The 19,275-nt window shown below is 33.3% G+C and overlaps 2 protein-coding genes and 1 pseudogene across 2 annotated transcripts; all 3 read right to left on the bottom strand.

Moving 5' to 3' along the window:
- Nucleotides 1-3,451: 3,451 nt before the first annotated feature.
- LOC142546855 (elongation factor G-2, mitochondrial-like) lies at nucleotides 3,452-12,132 on the bottom strand. Its single transcript, XM_075654815.1, has 20 exons — nucleotides 11,610-12,132; nucleotides 10,699-10,920; nucleotides 9,940-10,061; nucleotides 9,707-9,857; nucleotides 8,268-8,339; nucleotides 7,846-7,941; nucleotides 7,688-7,776; nucleotides 7,483-7,549; nucleotides 7,031-7,069; nucleotides 6,641-6,701; nucleotides 6,429-6,538; nucleotides 6,250-6,324; nucleotides 6,067-6,135; nucleotides 5,858-5,979; nucleotides 5,088-5,213; nucleotides 4,529-4,649; nucleotides 4,258-4,358; nucleotides 4,058-4,118; nucleotides 3,855-3,908; nucleotides 3,452-3,764 (listed from the first exon to the last, which is right to left on the bottom strand). The coding sequence occupies exons 1-20, from the start codon at nucleotides 12,021-12,023 to the stop codon at nucleotides 3,660-3,662; spliced, it is 2,277 nt and encodes a 758-aa protein (XP_075510930.1). The 5' UTR covers nucleotides 12,024-12,132; the 3' UTR covers nucleotides 3,452-3,659.
- Nucleotides 12,133-12,771: 639 nt separating this feature from the next.
- Nucleotides 12,772-15,020, bottom strand: LOC142544821 (cell number regulator 6-like). The gene is made up of 5 exons (XM_075651857.1): nucleotides 14,870-15,020; nucleotides 14,612-14,728; nucleotides 14,076-14,190; nucleotides 13,668-13,933; nucleotides 12,772-13,148 (listed from the first exon to the last, which is right to left on the bottom strand). Exons 2-5 carry the CDS (start codon nucleotides 14,705-14,707, stop codon nucleotides 12,918-12,920), a joined length of 708 nt encoding a protein of 235 aa, XP_075507972.1. The 5' UTR covers nucleotides 14,708-14,728; nucleotides 14,870-15,020; the 3' UTR covers nucleotides 12,772-12,917.
- A 2,398-nt stretch (nucleotides 15,021-17,418) lies between these two features.
- On the bottom strand, nucleotides 17,419-18,297 carry LOC142544820 (ethylene-responsive transcription factor ERF034-like; annotated as a pseudogene).
- Between the last annotated feature and the right edge of the window lie 978 nt (nucleotides 18,298-19,275).

The raw sequence follows: 19,275 nt of genomic DNA, 5'->3' as shown, positions 1-19,275 counted from the left end.
TCCCCCTTGTACTTAAAAGGAAACCAAAGTTTCCAGGCTCAAAAACCAGACATATATACAAGATTTTTTTCCGAATTCAATTCGCTTACATGTACTCAGATTTACTTCAAGAAAAAATTCTTCTTTTACACGAATAATAGGAAATATGAACGCGAAAATGCACGTATACATAAGATCGAAGAAATAGCCAACCCGAGGTAATTGGATGGAAATACTGATTCAATCTATTTTGATTAATGCTTAAATATTATATGTACACAAATGATTCAATATATTTTGATTAATTCATAAAATATTATACGTATACAAAAATTATGAATATGATGATTAATGTAATTTGTGAAAGATGTTGGGGGTTGGATGCATTGAAGTTTGGGTAAGGAGACATGATGTTGATTGGACGAGGAAACAAAGATATGAAATAAAGGAGAATGTGGTGGCAAAGGCATTTGGTGGGAAAAATCCTGACACCGACGTTGACTCTTTTTTGTACGGAACCTCCACCAAAAAGTAATATTCTCTTTTTTTATTCATTACAATAATAATAATAATAATAATAATAATAATAATAATAATTCACATGATTTAAAACTGCAATCTACATTATTTAATTATTTTAATAATTGTTTTTTTTTAAAAAAAAGAAAATTCATTTGATTTTTTTTAAATGACAGATTTTAATAATAAAATATATATAAGAGGCGGCGAGGTGACCACGTTCTAAAATAAGGTGAGGGCGCTGTCTGTTGGTTTGGGGAACGACTGAAAAAGTCACCAAATGTTGTGTGGTACATAATTTTACACACTTCATTCCTATTTTTTAAATTTCGTCAAAGTCTCGTCCATAAATCAGAAATTTACTTCACTAATCGCATTATTAATATTTGACAAAAATTTGTGTGAGACGGTCTCATGGATCGTATTTTGTGAGACAGATCTATTATTTGGATTATCCATGAAAAAATATTATTTTTTATGCTAATAGTATTATTTTTTAGAGTAGATCTCTTGTCAGACGGTCTCACGAATCTTTATCTGTGAGACGGGTCAACCATATCGTTATTCACAATAAAAAGTAATACTCTTAGCATAAAAAGTAATATTTTTTCATGGATGAGCCAAATAAGAGATCTGTCTCATAAAATACGACACGTGAGACCATCTCACACAAGTTTTTGCTTATTTTTTATTGTGAATATTGGCAGGGTTGATCCGTCTCACAGATAAAGATTCATGAGACCGTCTCACAAGATACCTACTCTTAATATTTTCTATTCATTATAATTTAATGTCGAAAATTATATTTGAATCTTATAATATTTTCGTGTTTTATGTATATTTTGCGTTTCTACAATTAAAATAAAAATGTTTTTTTGGAACCTACAAGAGTGGATATTATATATGTATTGAATTGTAATTATAGAGACAAAAATGTTATATTCTCTATAATATATTATTATATGCGCTCGTAGTTAATTTACTTACAATATTTGTTACAAAAGCAAACTAAATTTATACTACAAGTCAAAGAGTGCATTTATTATCGTATATAATATTATTTTATTACACATTTTATACGTATTGGATCTCACATAAGATTCACGTGAAATAAACACACCTGAAACTACTCATCATTAAAAACTTAGGTCGATGAAAAATAATAATAACGTTTATAATGTTTTAAAAAGTAATATTTTGATTTTTCAATAACAAAAATATAAAAGAATTGAACAAACGCCACAAGAAATTTAAAATCACACACACCCACACCCACATGCATTGACTTTGTACGTATGCACAAATTAAATGTGTTCCATATATATTAATTGTATATTTAAATTGAGTTGGACAAATATGTCAAAATTAAATAGAACCCAGTAGATTTGACCAAAATCGAATTAAAAAGACCTTTAAATTAGGCATGAATTCATATTGCTTGTAAATATGTAATGCTCCAAACACAATCTAAGATTATTTTATGATGAACAACTTAGGAAGGAAACTTTTGATGAGGCGATGATAAATTTTCTACAAATAAATATATTAGGATAATTATTCCTTATAATTTGAAATGTGGATATATACATATCGATAGGTATATACAAAGGTGTATAAACTTTTTCATGTATTTGGAATCACATCAATAAATATTTTCAACTGTTTTATAAAACACGACATCATAATCATATAAGTACACCGATGCACGCGTTACGTGCTTGTACAATATTTTTATAATTCATTTGATTTATATTTTAATTAATATCAAAATGTAATCATAAGAAATAGCGAGAGCCTACACTGTAATTTTGGTATATGAATTAAAAAATAAATTTAAAAAAATAGAAAAAAGAGAAAAAAGTAGGAATTAAACCTACAACTTGAAGTTTAGAAAACAAAAGCTCTATCTGCTAAACTACATGTGACTTGCATTAAAGTTTTAACATTTTATTAATATATATAATTATTAAAACATTAAATGACACCAAAAGATAGTTACTCTAAGAGTTTCACGCTTAATAATACAATATATAAGTATAGATATATAACTAATTGTAAAGATGCCGGCCTATTAGATCATGCATCCATTACGTATAAAATCATCTTTTGCATATCCTATAACAATTCAAGAAATATTATTTCCTTCTTATCATGATATTTTTGTAAAATGTATGTAATATGAATTGAGTGTTGCATTTGATGTATCATATTTTTAAAATAATACGAAAATAAAAAAGAAACATTAAACTCCTGCCAGATATTGGGTGAGAAGGTGGTAAATATTTTGGGGTGGGGAGATTCATTGATTGCTCGATTCTGAGTTTCCTTTTCAGCAATAAAATAGTTAGAGCAAAGCAACAACTACATGCTTCGTACAGTCACATCTAATTACCTTAATCATGAAAAACAATGTCATCGTACAATTACATTGATTTCAGTATTGGGAAAACTAAGCGAGGACCCCTCCCCCCCAAGCCCGTACCCTTCGATTTACGTGGAGGTAATCAATACCAATTTTGAAAAAAAAAATTAAAATTAAAATTTTGCATTTAAAGAAATATATTAAAATTTTTGGGTCCATGGGGCATCAACATATATTCTCTCAGGCAACTTTGCATCAACCAATGGCGTTTTCCTGATTTTTAAATTTATTTTTTTGAAACAATCGTGTTATTATATTAAACCAGGTCGGACAGAATTACATCAAAAATCAAAGAAACGAAGGAACAACCAAACCTTCCAGATCGGTAACAGAAAGGACGCTTTTAGCTAATGTACGAGCGGTCTGATTCAATGTCTCTTAGCCAAAACAAAACAAAACAAAAGTACAAGTTTTGAATATTCAAAGCAAAGCATGTGCAGTATGTAATTGTCATGACTTATTTTAATGCCGATTAATTTGCTACAGAATGAGACGTGAAAAAACCTCCTAACCATATATTTTTTCACCATATAATAAATACAAAGGCTTTATTAGTCCAAGACTCCAATCGTAACAAATTAAAAGGTATATTATATATATTTTTTATTTTAAGTTTTCAACACTGAACGACCAGTTCTCAGAAAAAAAAAAGAAGAAGATCTCTCACCCTAAAGTAAAAAAATCAATAACAATTAACAATACAATTGAGTAGTGTATCGTGCTCCAAAAACATAGCCTGCTAGTCAGAAGTCTTTGTTGCCTTGTATGCATTCACAAGCTGCATCTGCACGTCTTGAGAAACTTGAGAGTGCTCTAAATACTCCATTGTGAACTCTCCTTTCCCCTAGAAAGAAGAAAGACACATATCAAATACACATATTGAGCTGTATTTTATTGTTGTTGGAACGCTGTGGACAGTACTCAGATGTTTCACCTGTGTCATTGAACGAAGGGATGTTGAGTACTCGAACATATTGTTAAGCGGCACCTGAAAAGAGAGCAATGAATGAATCTAACTCAAAACGTAAAACAGAAGAGCTTGCTGATGTAAATTATATGATATAAACAATGTTGTTTAATGAGGGCCGTCAGTCGAACATAGAGGAACAACATTGATTTACACGATATGATACATACATGAGCAGTGATTACAGAATCATCTCCTTCCTGGTCGTTACCAACGATCATGCCTTTCCGCCTTTTAAGTATTCACGAGATTCAGAAAATCAGTAAATTTGTAATTTAACTTATATTGCATTTTGAAATATCGTGAAAATATTTACCCGACAATGAATTTTTATTATGTTCTAAAAAATGAAAAAAAGGAAGATACTGACTTGTTGATATCACCAGTTACAGTTCCCTGAAATTCTGTAGGGACTCGTAACTCCACCAACATCACAGGCTCCAATATAACAGGTTTTGCAGTTGTGTAACACTGTTTAGTAAAATAATAACAATAAATAAAAAAACCAAATGAAAATGAATTGTGTTAGATTATTGAAAGAACACTAGAAAACCCTCAATGGGATTCCAGGGAAGAAATCAAATGCCTAAGAAAAGTAAAGACGACTGAATATTAAAAGTTATAAAGCATGGAAAAAGAACCTGTCTGAAGGCATAAATAGCGGCCAACTTGAAAGCAAGCTCACTTGAATCCACAGTATGGGCTGCACCATCAGTCAAAACGATGCGAATATTTTCAACTGGATGGCCAATAAGTGACCCCCTGCATGGAAAGTAAGTCCATATTCAATTGACAGAGCATTCATAGCATCATCATACATGCACACATCCATTGGACTAACTCAAGGAAGAAACAAGTTTTAGACCCACAACGAAGATATAAATTGACAGCTCAACTCAAACATTAATGCAGGCAACATTTCTCTAAATCATAACTACAATTCCCCAGAATTTATGAACAAATGGCCTTCCATTTCTCCACAATGCTTTGATGAAGTTGGTATCTCTCAAAGAAGTTCATTGACTAGCCTAATGGCAACAAGATAAGGGCCACAATTTTTCGGACTCCAACTCATTCTCTCAAAGAAGTTCATTGACTAGCCTCAGGGCAACAGGACAACTTATCTTTAGATAGTCCTCTTAGGGGTGATAACAATAAAATAGTCAAATCTGAAACAAGAAAAGAATATTCAATGCGTACGAGTTAGCAGCTTCTTTAAAACCCTTTTCAATAGCCGGTACGAAATTGGATGGTATTGCTTGTCCTACAAGCATGTTTTCAAATTCGAACTTTGTAGGTGATCCCAGAGGAAGTGGTTCCATGTACCTGTCAGATAGAGATAGTAAGATGACAATTCAATGATAACAAAAGGCAGAGGATAAAACATTAACGATGAACATGTAGCATTCAACCCATAAAGATGCTTTCCTGGAACATTGTTAGAACATGTGAACAATGGTATTGTGGGTTTACATGGTTTTTGATGCTTGACTAACAATATTGCAAGAACATGAGCGATAAAAAATAGCATTGGCGAGCAACACTTGTACAACATTAGTTAAGCATTTTTGCATTTCAGGCCAGTTAGCTTTACTGAACTATAAAACAGAGCTACTGTTGAGAATGTCATAATAGTCCTTTATTGTACAGTCAAATTACAGCACAGTTGTCTCAAACAAGAAGGCGCATCAAACAATCATACAAGATAAACAGAATTTCAACTGGTAATAAACATAAATAATACATTATTAATCCAAGTACGGCATTAGACAACTGCAGCTAGGAACAATGCCAAAACAGTTGTAGGTCATGGCACAAATTTATGGCAGTTGCTCCAAAACAAAGAAACTGAAAATGCTCATGACAACAAAGGAATGTTGTTCCGAGAAAAAGAATGGGCCTACCAGTAAAAGCACAATGGATAGAGAGAATATGACGGACTTGCCATCAGTAAGCCAACGTACACTTACCCAATGACCCTTCCATATTGACCCTGTCCTCCACTCTGCTTCTTATGCAGATAATCAAATTCAGTACGCTGTGTTATCGTCTCTCTAAAGTTGACACGTGGCTTTCCAACACTTGCATCAACCTAACAAAAAGCAAATGAAAATGAAAATAGTATCATGTTTTCAATAATAGACGAAACCTTGTAATAATCAAAGGAAGAAAGCAACACCTTGTACTCCCTTCGCATGCGCTCAACATATATGGCCAAGTGGAGCTCCCCCATTCCAGATATAATTGTCTGTTCAGAAACCATTGGAAAAACCATGTGAAAGTTGTTTACTTCAAACTAACACGGTTATCAAGCTGCAGTTTTGGCACAAGAAAATAGCAAATACGTAAAAGAAAGTCACACTTGTCCACTTTCAGGGTCTAGGCCAACGCGGAAAGTAGGATCCTCCTTCTGGAAACGGTTCAGAGCTTTGGAAAACTGTCAATCAAGGACACAGATCGGAGTTATTTAGAAAACTAACACCAAAATTCATGATTATAGCACTAATTCATACACAGAAGAAACATCATTGGAGCACTCACATTCCCCCCCGAGTCTTTAGAAACAGCTGAAATGGCTAATGACATCACCGGCTCAGGTATGCTCATTGACGTCATGGTATATCTAACTGATCCATCAGTAAATGTATCACCTAGTTACACACACATCAACAAAGATTTACCCTTTTGTTAGGGTGCATTTCCCAGAAGCACAATCTACACCAAATACAGCCACCTATGACAGCATGTGGTACCTGAAGCACAATCTACACCAAATACAGCAACAATCTGCCCAGCATGTGCCTGCTGAATGTCCTGTTAAACAAGAAGCTTGAAATCAATCAAATCAGAGACAAAACCACCACAAAAACAAAGGAAAAATATTTTTCAAACAATGGAAGTAACCTCAAGGAATTAATATGTCATGAGAGTCGGAAGAAAATGATATCAAGAAAAGCATGAACTGCCACTCAAATATTTCTACATGTTGATTGGTGCACTTATGCTTGAAATGAAATGAGTGTGGCAAATAGAAATAGTTCAGCTAGTGCGATTTCAAAAATAATCATGAATCACATCCACATAGATTTTGAGCAACAACAATCACAACAAAAACACACCAGCCAGTTTTGCAGACGACTAACCTCCATTTCATTCGAATGCATCCGAACCAAGCGAGGAACCTATAATGCCGTTCAAATAGAATTAGATATGAGCAAGCAATTCAAAGAAGCTAAAAGCTTCGATTTTCACATAAATTTTGACTTCGTAATGTATCTATAATCTGGACCATATTTTAGAACTAAGTAAAGAACCCAATGAATGCATGCTTCATCCAGTATATTAGCAAGAGAAGCAGAGAAACAACAAAAAGGCAACAAGCTGCTCAATACAACAATTAGTGACTTGTGGCTCTTTCCTTTTCTCCTCAATGAAATCAAAGACTAAATCGACACATCTGATTGCAATCCTTATACAGTCAGAAAATGAAATAAACAATTATTTCAAAATTTGAGGCTATATCAGACAATTCCAGCGACGTAGTAGATAAAAAATTCAGATTGATTCTATCATATTGTTATGTCCTCAAGCTCACCTTAACCTTCTTGCCAGTGTTAACATTCATTATAAAATCACCCTTCTTGATGATGCCTTCATATATTCTACAACAAGAAAAGAGGTCAAGAACCAAATTAATGGTCGCTGCAGGTGATTAAGTTTTACAGGATGTGCCATTTGTGCAGTAATACAATGGCACATGGACTACAATATAGTTGAACCAATTACCAAATCCTTACTACCTCAGATATGTTAGCTGACCAAATCGCCCTTCTTCCAATTTAAAAGCTAAGGCAACAAGAGGACCAGCTGGACTTCCAGACAATTTGACCTGCAATAATAGAAGTCCACAAATCAATTTCAGGCTAAGGTAAACGGTTTAACAAATAGTCCAACAAACCTTCTCCTCATTCTTGCTCTGATCAAGAGCATAACTGCTAACTTCAGTTGGATTAGGCAAATAACTGAGGACACCATCTAGCAATGGCTGAACACCCTGCAACCACCAAGTAGACAAAGTTAACAACTGTTGCATGACAGTAGAGAAAGATACATTAAAATCGAGAAATTTACAACAATATAATTCTAAGTCATCTTACAAAACAAGAATATAGACCCAACAAAGTTGGAAATGCTAAAAAACCTTGTACATCCAAGTTGTACCTTGACAAGGAAATTGCATGACGCAATAAATGCAGTATATGAACCATTCAGAAGCAACGAGAAAATATGCAATCTGGGTAGACTTTGGAATTGAACTTTTGATATAATATTAATAACCCTATATATTGTTTATATAACAAAAAAAATGTGAAACCCCACCTTATTCTTGAATGCACTACCCATAAACACGGGCACAAATTTCCGTGCTGTAGTGGCTCTTCTAATTGCTTCCTGTGAAAAAGTAGAAAGTTCCGGTCAATAGCAGCCTTATAGGAAAGCAACGCAACAAAAGACCCTACAGTTAAGACAGGGAAGAGAAAATTCAGAGCTCGATACTTCTGAAAGATCAGTAGTCTGTAGTTAAGAAACACCAACAAACAAGAGCACAAGAAAATGCCTAAGCTTTCTCATGTATCTTACACTTCTCCACCCTTATATTTCACTTTGTCTTTCAGTTTCCAAGTACGGCAAAATCTGATTTGATCAGATATGATAAAAACAAAATGGCTTCAGTAACCTAAGTGAATCAATATATATTTCCGGGTTTAAGTTACAAAACCATATCTTGAAATTCACTACCAGCCACCACAAATAATCATAAATGAATAGAAAAGAGCAAATGCCAAAAAAAAGACAGAATATTTGACAAAAAATGAGAAGAAAAGAATTATAAAAGTATATTTGGGATCTTTTCAGATCAACGAAAAACACACACTGACGAATATGTCAGATACAAAACTTCCCTTTTGAACGAATATGGAAGTCAAGAACTTAATCAGATTTTTAAAATGAAAACCAGATAGAAAACCATGCTAAAGAACCCTACTGTAATAAGACCCTATGTTTTCCCTTAACTTGGACAATTATTATCTTTCTTCTGCGTCTGATGTTTTAAACCTGAGATACACTAATACAGAGATTTAGTTTAGGTGGCTTAGGTTTCGTAAGTACCAAAAGCATGATTTATGTTTTTGCCCCTTTTTCCAGTTTAAATTGCATAGTTTTCCTTCATTCCAGATTTCTAGTTTTGACAATTTTACTTCAGTTTATGTGAATTTTCTAACTCAATATAAGGTTACCACATTTTCTTAAATATGGTGGGATAACAAACAATATGTCGTATAATAAAGTACAAGAATATAAAGCCTTAAGCCTGTAATAATATAGTGTTTGTTAAAAATAACTTAAAAAGATCCAATTTAAGATATCCATACCAAGTCCTTAAATACAAAACATCAAATTAAAAATGAGATAATTTTAACATAACATCTAGCACAAGTCAATCGAACCTACTAAACAAAGGTATATGGTTCGGCTTCAATTCACTCAACAGATCAGAATTTCAAACAGCGTACTGGCCAAATTTTGCAGCATCAATTTGCAACTGAACCAAACTTCTCAGATTTTTAATTTTTTTTGGATTTATGGTATCAACATTCTAAACACCGTACTGCTCAACATGTCCTAAAACTTAAAGAGATATACAACGATAATGGTCTAAGATACTTAAAGAAGTCACTCAAAGCTAAAAAGGCTACAAACTTAACGTAAATCATATGTCCTTTATTGGGAATCCCACAGGTTCCACATTGCATTACCTCAAGATCAGTAGCTGTTATAGGCTCATCACTGAGAAATTGTTCAGCAAGCTTATCGTCAACTTCAGAGACGACCTCAACCAGCTCATGCCGTTTTTCCAGAGCCAATTCTTTAACATTAGCAGGAATATCTTCAGTCACAACATTTTCACTGCAATAGGCAAAATAATTAAAAAACAAAGGGGAACATTTGTATTACCAACCAATGCTACACCATAAGTTATTAGACGGACCCGTTGGAACCATGAAAATAATAAGCTTTCAAAGTGACAAGGTCGACAAGGCCCTTGAAATCATCCTCTAAACCAATTGGGAGTTGCATAGCAGCACTGTGGTGCCGAAGTTTGGATCTCGCCTATGGGGAGAAAGAGAATATGATTCAGCTAATAAGTCTCATACTTAATAAACTGTATTTGTTCAACTGGGGTTTTCAACTGGTGAAACTCAACTAAATCCAGTGAGGAAAACTTGAAGCATGACCTACAAAACAAGAGGGATACTACCGGATACTTAATCACAATTCACATAAGATAAAAGAAAATGTAAGGACAGTTATAACTGAAGGGGAAAAACAAGGTAACAGAAAATGATAGGATAAAAAACAAACAGGAGATGACCATACTTTCCATAAACCAACTGCCTTTGTATCTAGTTTTCCATAAAGAATCTCTCTTTCCCAAAATCCAGGAAAATAAGTGACTGAAATGCAGCAGAACATTAAAATTTCAACTACTATGGGCATAATCATCCTGCAGCAATAGTGTCAAGTACGACAAGTTAAGGATACGACCCTTCAGTCTCAATGCTTTTCGAGAAGTGTTATGAGATAGCCATTAATCTATATTCAAACAATAGTCATACCAATTTCGAACAATGGCAACCACATTCAAGAAATTTCAATATTCTAAAAATCTTAACACTACAGGCTTCTGTTGCTTTCGTTAGAATTCAATTACTTAAGTGCGAGCAGTAAAAAAAATACCCAAAATAACCTGATTAAGAACTTTCCATGGATCAGCCCCCATTCGATCCAGCTTGTTTATAAATGCAAGTCGCGGAACTTCATATCTTCTCATCTGCCTATCAACAGTAATTGACTGACTCTGTACACCTCCAACACTGCATAGAACAAGAATGGCGCCATCTAGCACACGTAAAGCTCTTTCAACTTCGATAGTAAAATCAACGTGACCTGGGGTGTCAATTATGTTAACCTGCAACAAAAAAGAGGGAAAAAAAATAGAAAGATCAGAAAATTAAGAAGGTCCCAAGCATGCATACTTTCTGTTATTTCATACACTGAAACCCAAAAAATGGTAGAATCAAATTAGTTTAGTAAACAAGGTCGAAAAGTTATCTACATCCTGTGTGGATTCAGCTCATACAACCAATAAAAAACAGATTATGCATTATTATTCCCCATCAATAATGTGTGACCATGAATTGGAAACACCAAATTTCCATTTCACGCTCCTTTGCTTGGATGTGGTCAAGAGGCTAATTTTCAAAGAATATTTCAACATCTTTTGCAGAAAATTTTAAACAATATTTGAAAAATCCCAACATTGCCATTGAGGAGTCTCAACTCGTTCGTAACATCAAAGGCGTGATGTTAACTGATTAAAAAAAAAAACAGCCTGTCAACTGACATTTCATCCACTTCGATAAAATTTTCTCATGGATGCTAATCTGGACAGTATAATATAATTTAGGGGACAAAATCACATTTTTAGAAAAAAGCAAAAAAAGGAAACCAGAAGTCTTTGGGTCTGAGGCAATACATCATAGTTTAGCTTCTTTTTTTCTTTACTCATCAACTCTTTGGGTCTGAGGTAATAATACATCACAGTTCTACTTTCGGTCTAAGGCAATAAAGTATAATTAAATCCAAAGAAAAAAAAACCTGATAATCTTTCCAGCTACAATAAGTGGCAGCAGACTGTATAGTAATCCCTTTCTCTCTCTCCAAGTCCATGGAATCCATCTTCGCACCAACCCCATCCTTCCCTCTGACCTCATGAATCTCGTGGATTCGACCCGTGTAATACAATACACGCTCTGTGAGCGTCGTTTTGCCCGAATCAATATGTGCCGATATCCCAATGTTACGGAGCTTCTGCAGGGACTCTTTCCACCAAGCATTCGTCTCCTCCCTTTGCCGCGCGACAGCAGCACTCCCGGCAGAGAATTGGCGGAGCTGAAAATTCCCCGTGAGCAGAGCACCGGCAGGGGTGCTCGGCGTGAGTCCGAACTCGGAAGAAGATGTGCAGAGGGTGTAGAGTAGGCGCGTCGCAGAGGATCGGGCGGAGCGTGCCATTTTCCGAGGGTTTTAGGATAAAACCCTGCGACTGTACTATCCGATGATGAGAGTTACGTTAACACATACTACATTAATGTCAAATTTGGAATTCATAAAAACTTCCAAACAAATTTTTCAAATCTTTCTGGAAATTTTTGAACCATTTATATCATATGATCTCACAATTTCATTTGAATGACTCGTAAAAAAAAATATTATTTTTATAATAATATATATAAAAATATATTATTTTATGTGAAACTGAACTATTTGAAATTAGATGAATAAACTATGCATTGAGCTTGTATTATGATATAATTAAATTACATAATAACCGAATTTGTATATCTAATAAACTTTCAGATATTGTAATTTGTAAATTATATGTATAGTTTTTGATACCCATTAATGGGCCAATACTCCTGGCTCATGTATAGACAAATGGAAGATAGGCCTAGCACGAGTCAATGTATTTTCCTATAAATATCAGGTTCGGGTGTACAACTGATTCATTCAATATATTATTTTTCATCAGCACCCTTAGCTGCTCCCCTTTATATCATCAGTTTCTGACTTGAGAGTCCGAGAGGCTATGCCGGGACACCCTCCCGGCCCACTTCTAATGGTCTCCTTCGTGATTTCAGGCTCAAGTCAAATTCGAAACTTGTGTCTGGACTAATGTCACTTACTGGAACCAGATCTTAAATTTTCAGTGAGTATATTTTTTATGATTTTTATATCTGAATTAGAATGGAAGTTGATATTTGGGTTCAAAAATCATCTTTGGGCCTTGGGCTTGTATATATCTATCTGGGCCCAAGGATAAACAACAAAATTTACATTTTGTGCTTCAAATGCAATCTAGATACAAAGTTTTCAGGGTACTCTAGATTTTTTTTATCAATGCATGATTCACAGAGGCTGCAACTGCAAGTTGTCATGTCCACTATCTTCGTGAGAAGAAGATGCTGCAGATCCTCGTTTCTGGGCTACATTCATTTCCTGAAGCTCAGGAGGATTTACGACCGTAGTTTCCGACGACGGATTGCCTTCCGATAAATGGTTCCTCATCTCCCTGTACTCCTGGCATATAGCACACCAGTGTAGGCAGCAGTGCACTAGGCATGGATCACAGGGCGAATCCTACAAACTCACTATAGATATTTAATCTATATTGCCATATCTTTCTTTATATATACTAGTGCACCGACGCACGCAACGTGCTTGTATAATATTTTTTATAATTCATTTAATTTATATTTAAACGAGGATCAAAATATAATTATAAGAAATAGCGATGGACTACACTGTAATTTTGATATATAAATTAAAAAATAAAAGAATAAAAAAATGATCTTAGTAAGAATTGAACATATAACCTAAACTTCAAAAAACATTGACTCTATCCGCTGAACTACATATAATTTACATTAAAATTTTAACATTTTATTAATATATATAATTATTAAAACAGACCATGACACCAAAGTTAGTTACTCTAAGCGTCTCAACCTTGATAAAATAGTATAGATATATTTAAAATCATTATATATAGAATGTAATTTTAGCATATTTTATATATCATTTACTTACGAAAAGAAGAGCCCGATAATCCAATTTTAAATTCCATAATAAGTAGAGAACTCAAAAGAACATGCATACCTTCAAGTGATACTTCCGTTGCAACAGTTGTCGACCCATTCCTGTGTAGATACCACACACCCACCAAGCAAACAACAAACCCTCAGTCAGAAGGCACACTGTGTCCGGGTCGATGCCACTACATGCCGCGGTGATTGCAGCAAGGGTGATGCCCCCTTCGACACATATCATGTGCCCGATACAAGCGCCTTGCTGAGAGAATTCGTCGTTCATGGTAGCAACGTTTCTCCCGAACAACACGCAAGGGCAGAACAGACCCGTCATACCTATGATATAACATTAGGAGATGATTTATACATATGTTGGGAATTGATTCATGTTCATCACGTAAAAATGCCACAAATTTCACTGGCGTGACCGAATCTTAAACATTTTATACACTTAAATTGTTGCAAAAATGAAGCTTACAACTCTCGTTATCTTCAGCACAGCCGAAAATGCCAGTAGTCCAATCTTCATCTGCCGGTGGTGTGTAGCTTTGAGGTAAAGGTTGTCCACATTGTTCGCATCTACGAGCAGTCAGCTGTGACCAATAATTGTCACCAATTTTATCCACAATAACATATTATATTAAGTCATAACATTAAATAAAATTGTCACATTTGATCAATGATTTGCACTTTTTTTTATTATTATAAATTGTATTTTGTATATTTTTTGACTCTATCTATGTTGTTACATTTAAGTCTTAGTCTACTATTTTTGTTTTTTATTTATTTATTTTTGCAATTGTAATCATTTTTCCGACGTGATGCTCATACGTCACTAACGTGTAAAGTACCACATTGATAGACCCAATGAAAAATGACAAAACTTGTTGAAAATTGAAAGCTTCATAACTAAAATTGAACCTTCTTCTGATAAATTTTAAAATTATGTATAGCTTATATAATCAATTTGAGAGAAACGTAGAGTATAATATTTGTGTGATTGTAAATCGAGACCTTTTCAATGTCAATGGGCTGGTTAAGTTCACCAGGAGTAATATTTTGCAAAGAAGCCTGATCTTTGGTCAGTTTTACATATGATCCCTCCGCCATCTCTGGTCATCACCAATTGACCTATCAACAAATATATACACACACATGCATGAATCATAATGATGGTATTCATAAGAATATTTAAAAAAAAGGAAAAACTAAATTAAATTGTAAAAATTTCAAATTTTATATATACAGGTAAATCGATACAGATCCGCGTACCTTGGAACGATACGAAGAAGATTAATAATCTATTCAGAAGAAACTGAAACCTAAAAGGGAGAGATGGGAGAAAATATTTAGAGGCCTTGTCAAGTTCCTTTTGTTCGTTGTGTTTGTTCAAAGCATGGTGTGGATAGTTGAATCCTTTTTTTTGGAGTGTAATTTAATAATCATTTGGATTATAATTAAAACCTAAATTTCTGGTCCGCTCGTATTATAGAGCCCTCCTTCTTTGTAGTATCGTGACAAGTAAATGAGAACTTCGTAACAGAGATATTTTAAAATAATATTAATTAAAAGTAGGATATTTTTTTCTAATAGAAAATTTTATTTAATTAGTTTTTTGTCTATCTGAAATCCTGATTAGGTAACTGTGCGATATAAAATTAAAAATCGACCAAGTTAAGATAACAAGTAGTGACAACCGACTAGATATTTTTTTGAAATTTTGGCCCTTTGATGATCGATCAAGTATATAATTTTTTTGGGTTTATTTTAATTTAGTCGTGGATCAAAATTATCTCAAATCAAAGGCAAAAATTTGTGTGAGACGATTTCACGGGTCGTATTTTATGAAACGTATCTTTTACTTAGGTTATCCATGAAAAATTATTATTTTTTATGCTAAGAGTATTACTTTTTATTGTGAATATCGGTAGGATTGACTCGTCTCACAGATAAAGATTCGTGAGACTGTCTCACAAGAGACCTATTCCAGATCAAAACAAATTGGAGTCGAATTTCTTCGAGGTCCTTTTCCTAGTTCTTCACCTGACAATTTCCAAGGAAAAGAACAGAAAAAACAGAATAATAATGGGGACATATAATTTCGGTAGGCATCGATCCACAGTGATCAATTTGTCTGGCCCGATATTATATTCATTGTTTATTGAAAGAATTAAATATAGACAAATTATACGTTTTTTGGAACATCAATAAAGTAGATTATTACTTTGGTCCGAAAGGGGATTATTTATTTGGTTTTGTAGTGCATCTTCAATTATCATATTTGGAAAATAATTTGCATTTTGTTACTTGATAACTGGATAAATATAATCTACATGAGAATCGAAACTAGGTGCTTGAGATGTGCGATTTAAAATATTTGAATTGTACTGTTACCACTATCTACATATTTTGATAAAGTGGCAAGCGTTCAAGCAAACTCAAATCCCTCGCAGTATGGCCAATATCCTTTAGATCATACATGGTATAAACCTAATCGAATAAGGGAGATGCGTGGATTCGAATAGATTTTGGATATGGCATGTAAATTTTCAAATATTTTCAATTTAAGAGGAATGAATTTTGTATTTAACATAAAAAATTATTGAAGTTTGGCACATATATAACTGAATTATGCAGGTGTTCCTTGTACGTCCGATATATATTGTGCTTCGTAACTTTGAAGCTTCCAAACGCATCCACATTTTACAAGTCATTGTACCTTTTTTTCATACAAATATTTATGAACACACCTTTTTAATATATCTATATTATTTTATGATTATATTTTACTAAGCGAAAGATCTATCTGACTATTATGTCTAATATATAAAACACGCTACAATATTCTTCTCAAGTAAAAACAAATATAAAACTTGTGGAAAAACCGTCAAAATCATCCTCTAATTTTACATATTTTGGTCTAATTTGGTCCTTTATTTAATCGAAATTGAGTCTTCGTTTAGTAGTTTTCTTTTTTTAAAAAAAATAGTCTCATTTAATTTTAGCACTAATATCTGTCACGTTGAAAAATGGTGACATTATACCTGAAATTAAGACGTGACATCAAAAAATATTATTGGTTATACTAACATCGTGTCGACATTCCGGTGAATGTATACCGAAAGCCAACTAACTCACACTATCGATATCTAATTTTGACTGCTTAGGTCATCTTCAATCCAAAAAACTATTTTACCGCATAATTAAATAGTGCAATTTATATTTTCATTGTAATTTCATCCAAATTGTTTTTTTTAAATATATATTTGTATTTCAATTACGTGTTTAAAATTTAAGTTAACAATTGTGTCGTTGCACTAAATATTTTAGCACTATAAAATTTGTATAAATTACATATTTAAAAATTATATTATTTACTCACTAAATCACCATTCGTTAGTTATTAAAAATAATAAAAAATTAATTATAATAATTTAAAAATAAATAAAAGCAGTTAAAAAAAGGCTTTTGCACCTAATTTGGCGCAAGAAATTAAATTTGGTGGCTATCAAAGGGGGACCTGTTGGAAAGCAAATCCTTAGATGGTTAGAGCATCTCCAAGGCAGACGTTTTTTTTTTAACATTTAAATTATTAATATTTAAAATTGAAATGTGTGTATTTTTATAAATTTTGTGAATAGTTGTAAATAAAATGGTAGGTGCAGAAATTGTATTATTTTGAAGTTAAAAGACCTAAAACTCAAAATATAAGATCAATATTTCAAAAATTTTCTCTACAATTAATCAGGAAAAAAAATATTCCAAACATATTATACATACATAAACAAATTATAGCACCAATATATATTATAAACACGACTAAGTTTCCCATTAACCATTTATAAGTAGAGCACATTCGATGCATATAAAAGTACGCCCCCGTTCAAACTTATCTTCAAGCGCCAATGTAATATCTGCTCCAGCCAGCTCCCATCCAGATTCATAGTAACTATATGCATCACGTACTGTGAGATGGGCTATCCAGGAGTAAATCCGGCAAGTCGAGATAAATGTCGTCTTCACTGATACTTCAACCAGAATTTAATGATTCTTCCCTGCTATCCAACCTTAAATTTGAGGAGTAAGTAGCAGCGGCAAACAGCTTGTCTTGGCTCGGCTCGTCAAGAAACGTGGCTGCAGCAGCTTTGGCAGCTGCGGCTTGAATGTCCTTAGCAGAAGCCGATGCAGCCTGGGGGAGCTTACAAGCTAAGTGAGGGAAGTTGAGGTGAGCCGAGGCTCCTTTGATGGCTAAAGCCGCCACATCATGCGCTCGAGCTGCCATTTCAGGCGTGCAATAAGACCCCAGCCATATTCTTGATTTTTTCCTCGGCTCCCGAATTTCACTCACCCATTTGCCCCATTGACGCTTGCGCACTCCGCGGTATCTTGGATGTTTATCCTCTTTACCACTTTTTTTCTCAATATGAACATTTGCAATGCTTTTTTGAGTTTCGAGGACCTGTACAGATCTCTTTATGTCGTGTACATTGGTCGAAAATTTTGAAGAAGTATCGGAGGGAGAGGATCTATCCTTGTGCAAAGTCGAACCAGCGGAAATTGCCACGGCGGAAATGGTGGAACGAAAATGGCCTCCAGGGAGACTATTAACGATAATATTTGATTCCATAATATTGTCTATATAAAAATATATTTATATATATTTGATGAATTACTATAAAGAAAAATAAAGTTAAGAGAAATGCTGCAGGTTTTCTAACACATTACGAAAATATATATATACAAGTACCGGCATAAGAATAAATAATTATGCATGGACAAAACAATATGAAACAAACAAATTATTATTATTATTATTATTTTCCCGAAATAATGAGAGCAGTTGCTCTTCTGTTTCCATTTTCAAACTAATATATCAAAATCTAAAGTTTCTTTTTTTTCAAAAAAAATCTAAATTTTAAAAGCGTTGAGGCCAATTGTTAACGAGTGAGTTGAAAAAGTAGTTTATATTTTCGGCATTTATATTATGTAAATAAATGTATAATTTCAAGTTTGAAATGCTGAACTCGTTTATTGCATGTTTTTTTTATTTTTCGTGTAATTATTTTGGCATGTTTCGGGGACAGAACTGAATGGCGGATTTTATTTGCTATATATATAAATATTCACGTCCCTCAATGTTTTTCATTAAACACGATAAAAATTCGAAATCCCAAGTTCATGAAGAAAATTATTTATGCTTGATACCTTTATAATTTATTATTCATTTCTGAGGATATATTTCAATTTTTTTTATCCACTATATGTATTTCTGCTAAAAGACATTACATATTTTTTAACTGCTTATATACTACAATTAAGCTAAACACTATTTATTAGGGTTGACAATTTTCTCTGAATGGAGAAAGGTATTAGTTAGACTTTTTTCCCCGATTAAATAAATGAGTAATCGAATATGGAAATTTTCAGACATGGGTGAAGGCGGTTTTTAAAGAATCATATCCATATCCGATCAGAATAACATATTAAATTATATATATATATTTATTTTTTATACTAAAAAAATATTTTATCTCAATCAAATCATATACATATATATATATAATTTGTACTAAAAAAATATTTCATCTCAATCAAATCGGTTTCTGAATTTGTGATGAAAGAAGTGGGCCAAGCATCACGGATTTTAGGGATGGAAATACATTGTGATATGCAGAAAG

Source organism: Primulina tabacum, chromosome 5 (genome assembly GCF_025594145.1).
Source record: "Primulina tabacum isolate GXHZ01 chromosome 5, ASM2559414v2, whole genome shotgun sequence".
Lineage (NCBI taxonomy): Eukaryota > Viridiplantae > Streptophyta > Magnoliopsida > Lamiales > Gesneriaceae > Primulina > Primulina tabacum.
This window is presented reverse-complemented; position numbering and strand designations above follow the sequence as displayed.

Excerpts from the sequence above, each read along its gene's own strand:
- LOC142546855 (XM_075654815.1), bottom strand. The coding sequence starts at position 12,023 with ATGGCACGCTCCGCCCGATCCTCTGCGACGCGCCTACTCTACACCCTC. Across the intron at positions 8,340-9,706 it reads TAACAGCTACTGATCTTGAG|GAAGCAATTAGAAGAGCCAC; the intron begins GTAATGCAATGT and ends ACTTTTTCACAG. Across the intron at positions 5,980-6,066 it reads GCATGCGAAGGGAGTACAAG|GTTGATGCAAGTGTTGGAAA; the intron begins GTGTTGCTTTCT and ends GCTTTTTGTTAG.
- LOC142544821 (XM_075651857.1), bottom strand. The coding sequence starts at position 14,707 with ATGGCGGAGGGATCATATGTAAAACTGACCAAAGATCAGGCTTCTTTG. Across the intron at positions 14,191-14,611 it reads AGCCCATTGACATTGAAAAG|CTGACTGCTCGTAGATGCGA; the intron begins GTCTCGATTTAC and ends TATTGGTCACAG. Across the intron at positions 13,934-14,075 it reads TGCTGAAGATAACGAGAGTT|GTATGACGGGTCTGTTCTGC; the intron begins GTAAGCTTCATT and ends GTTATATCATAG.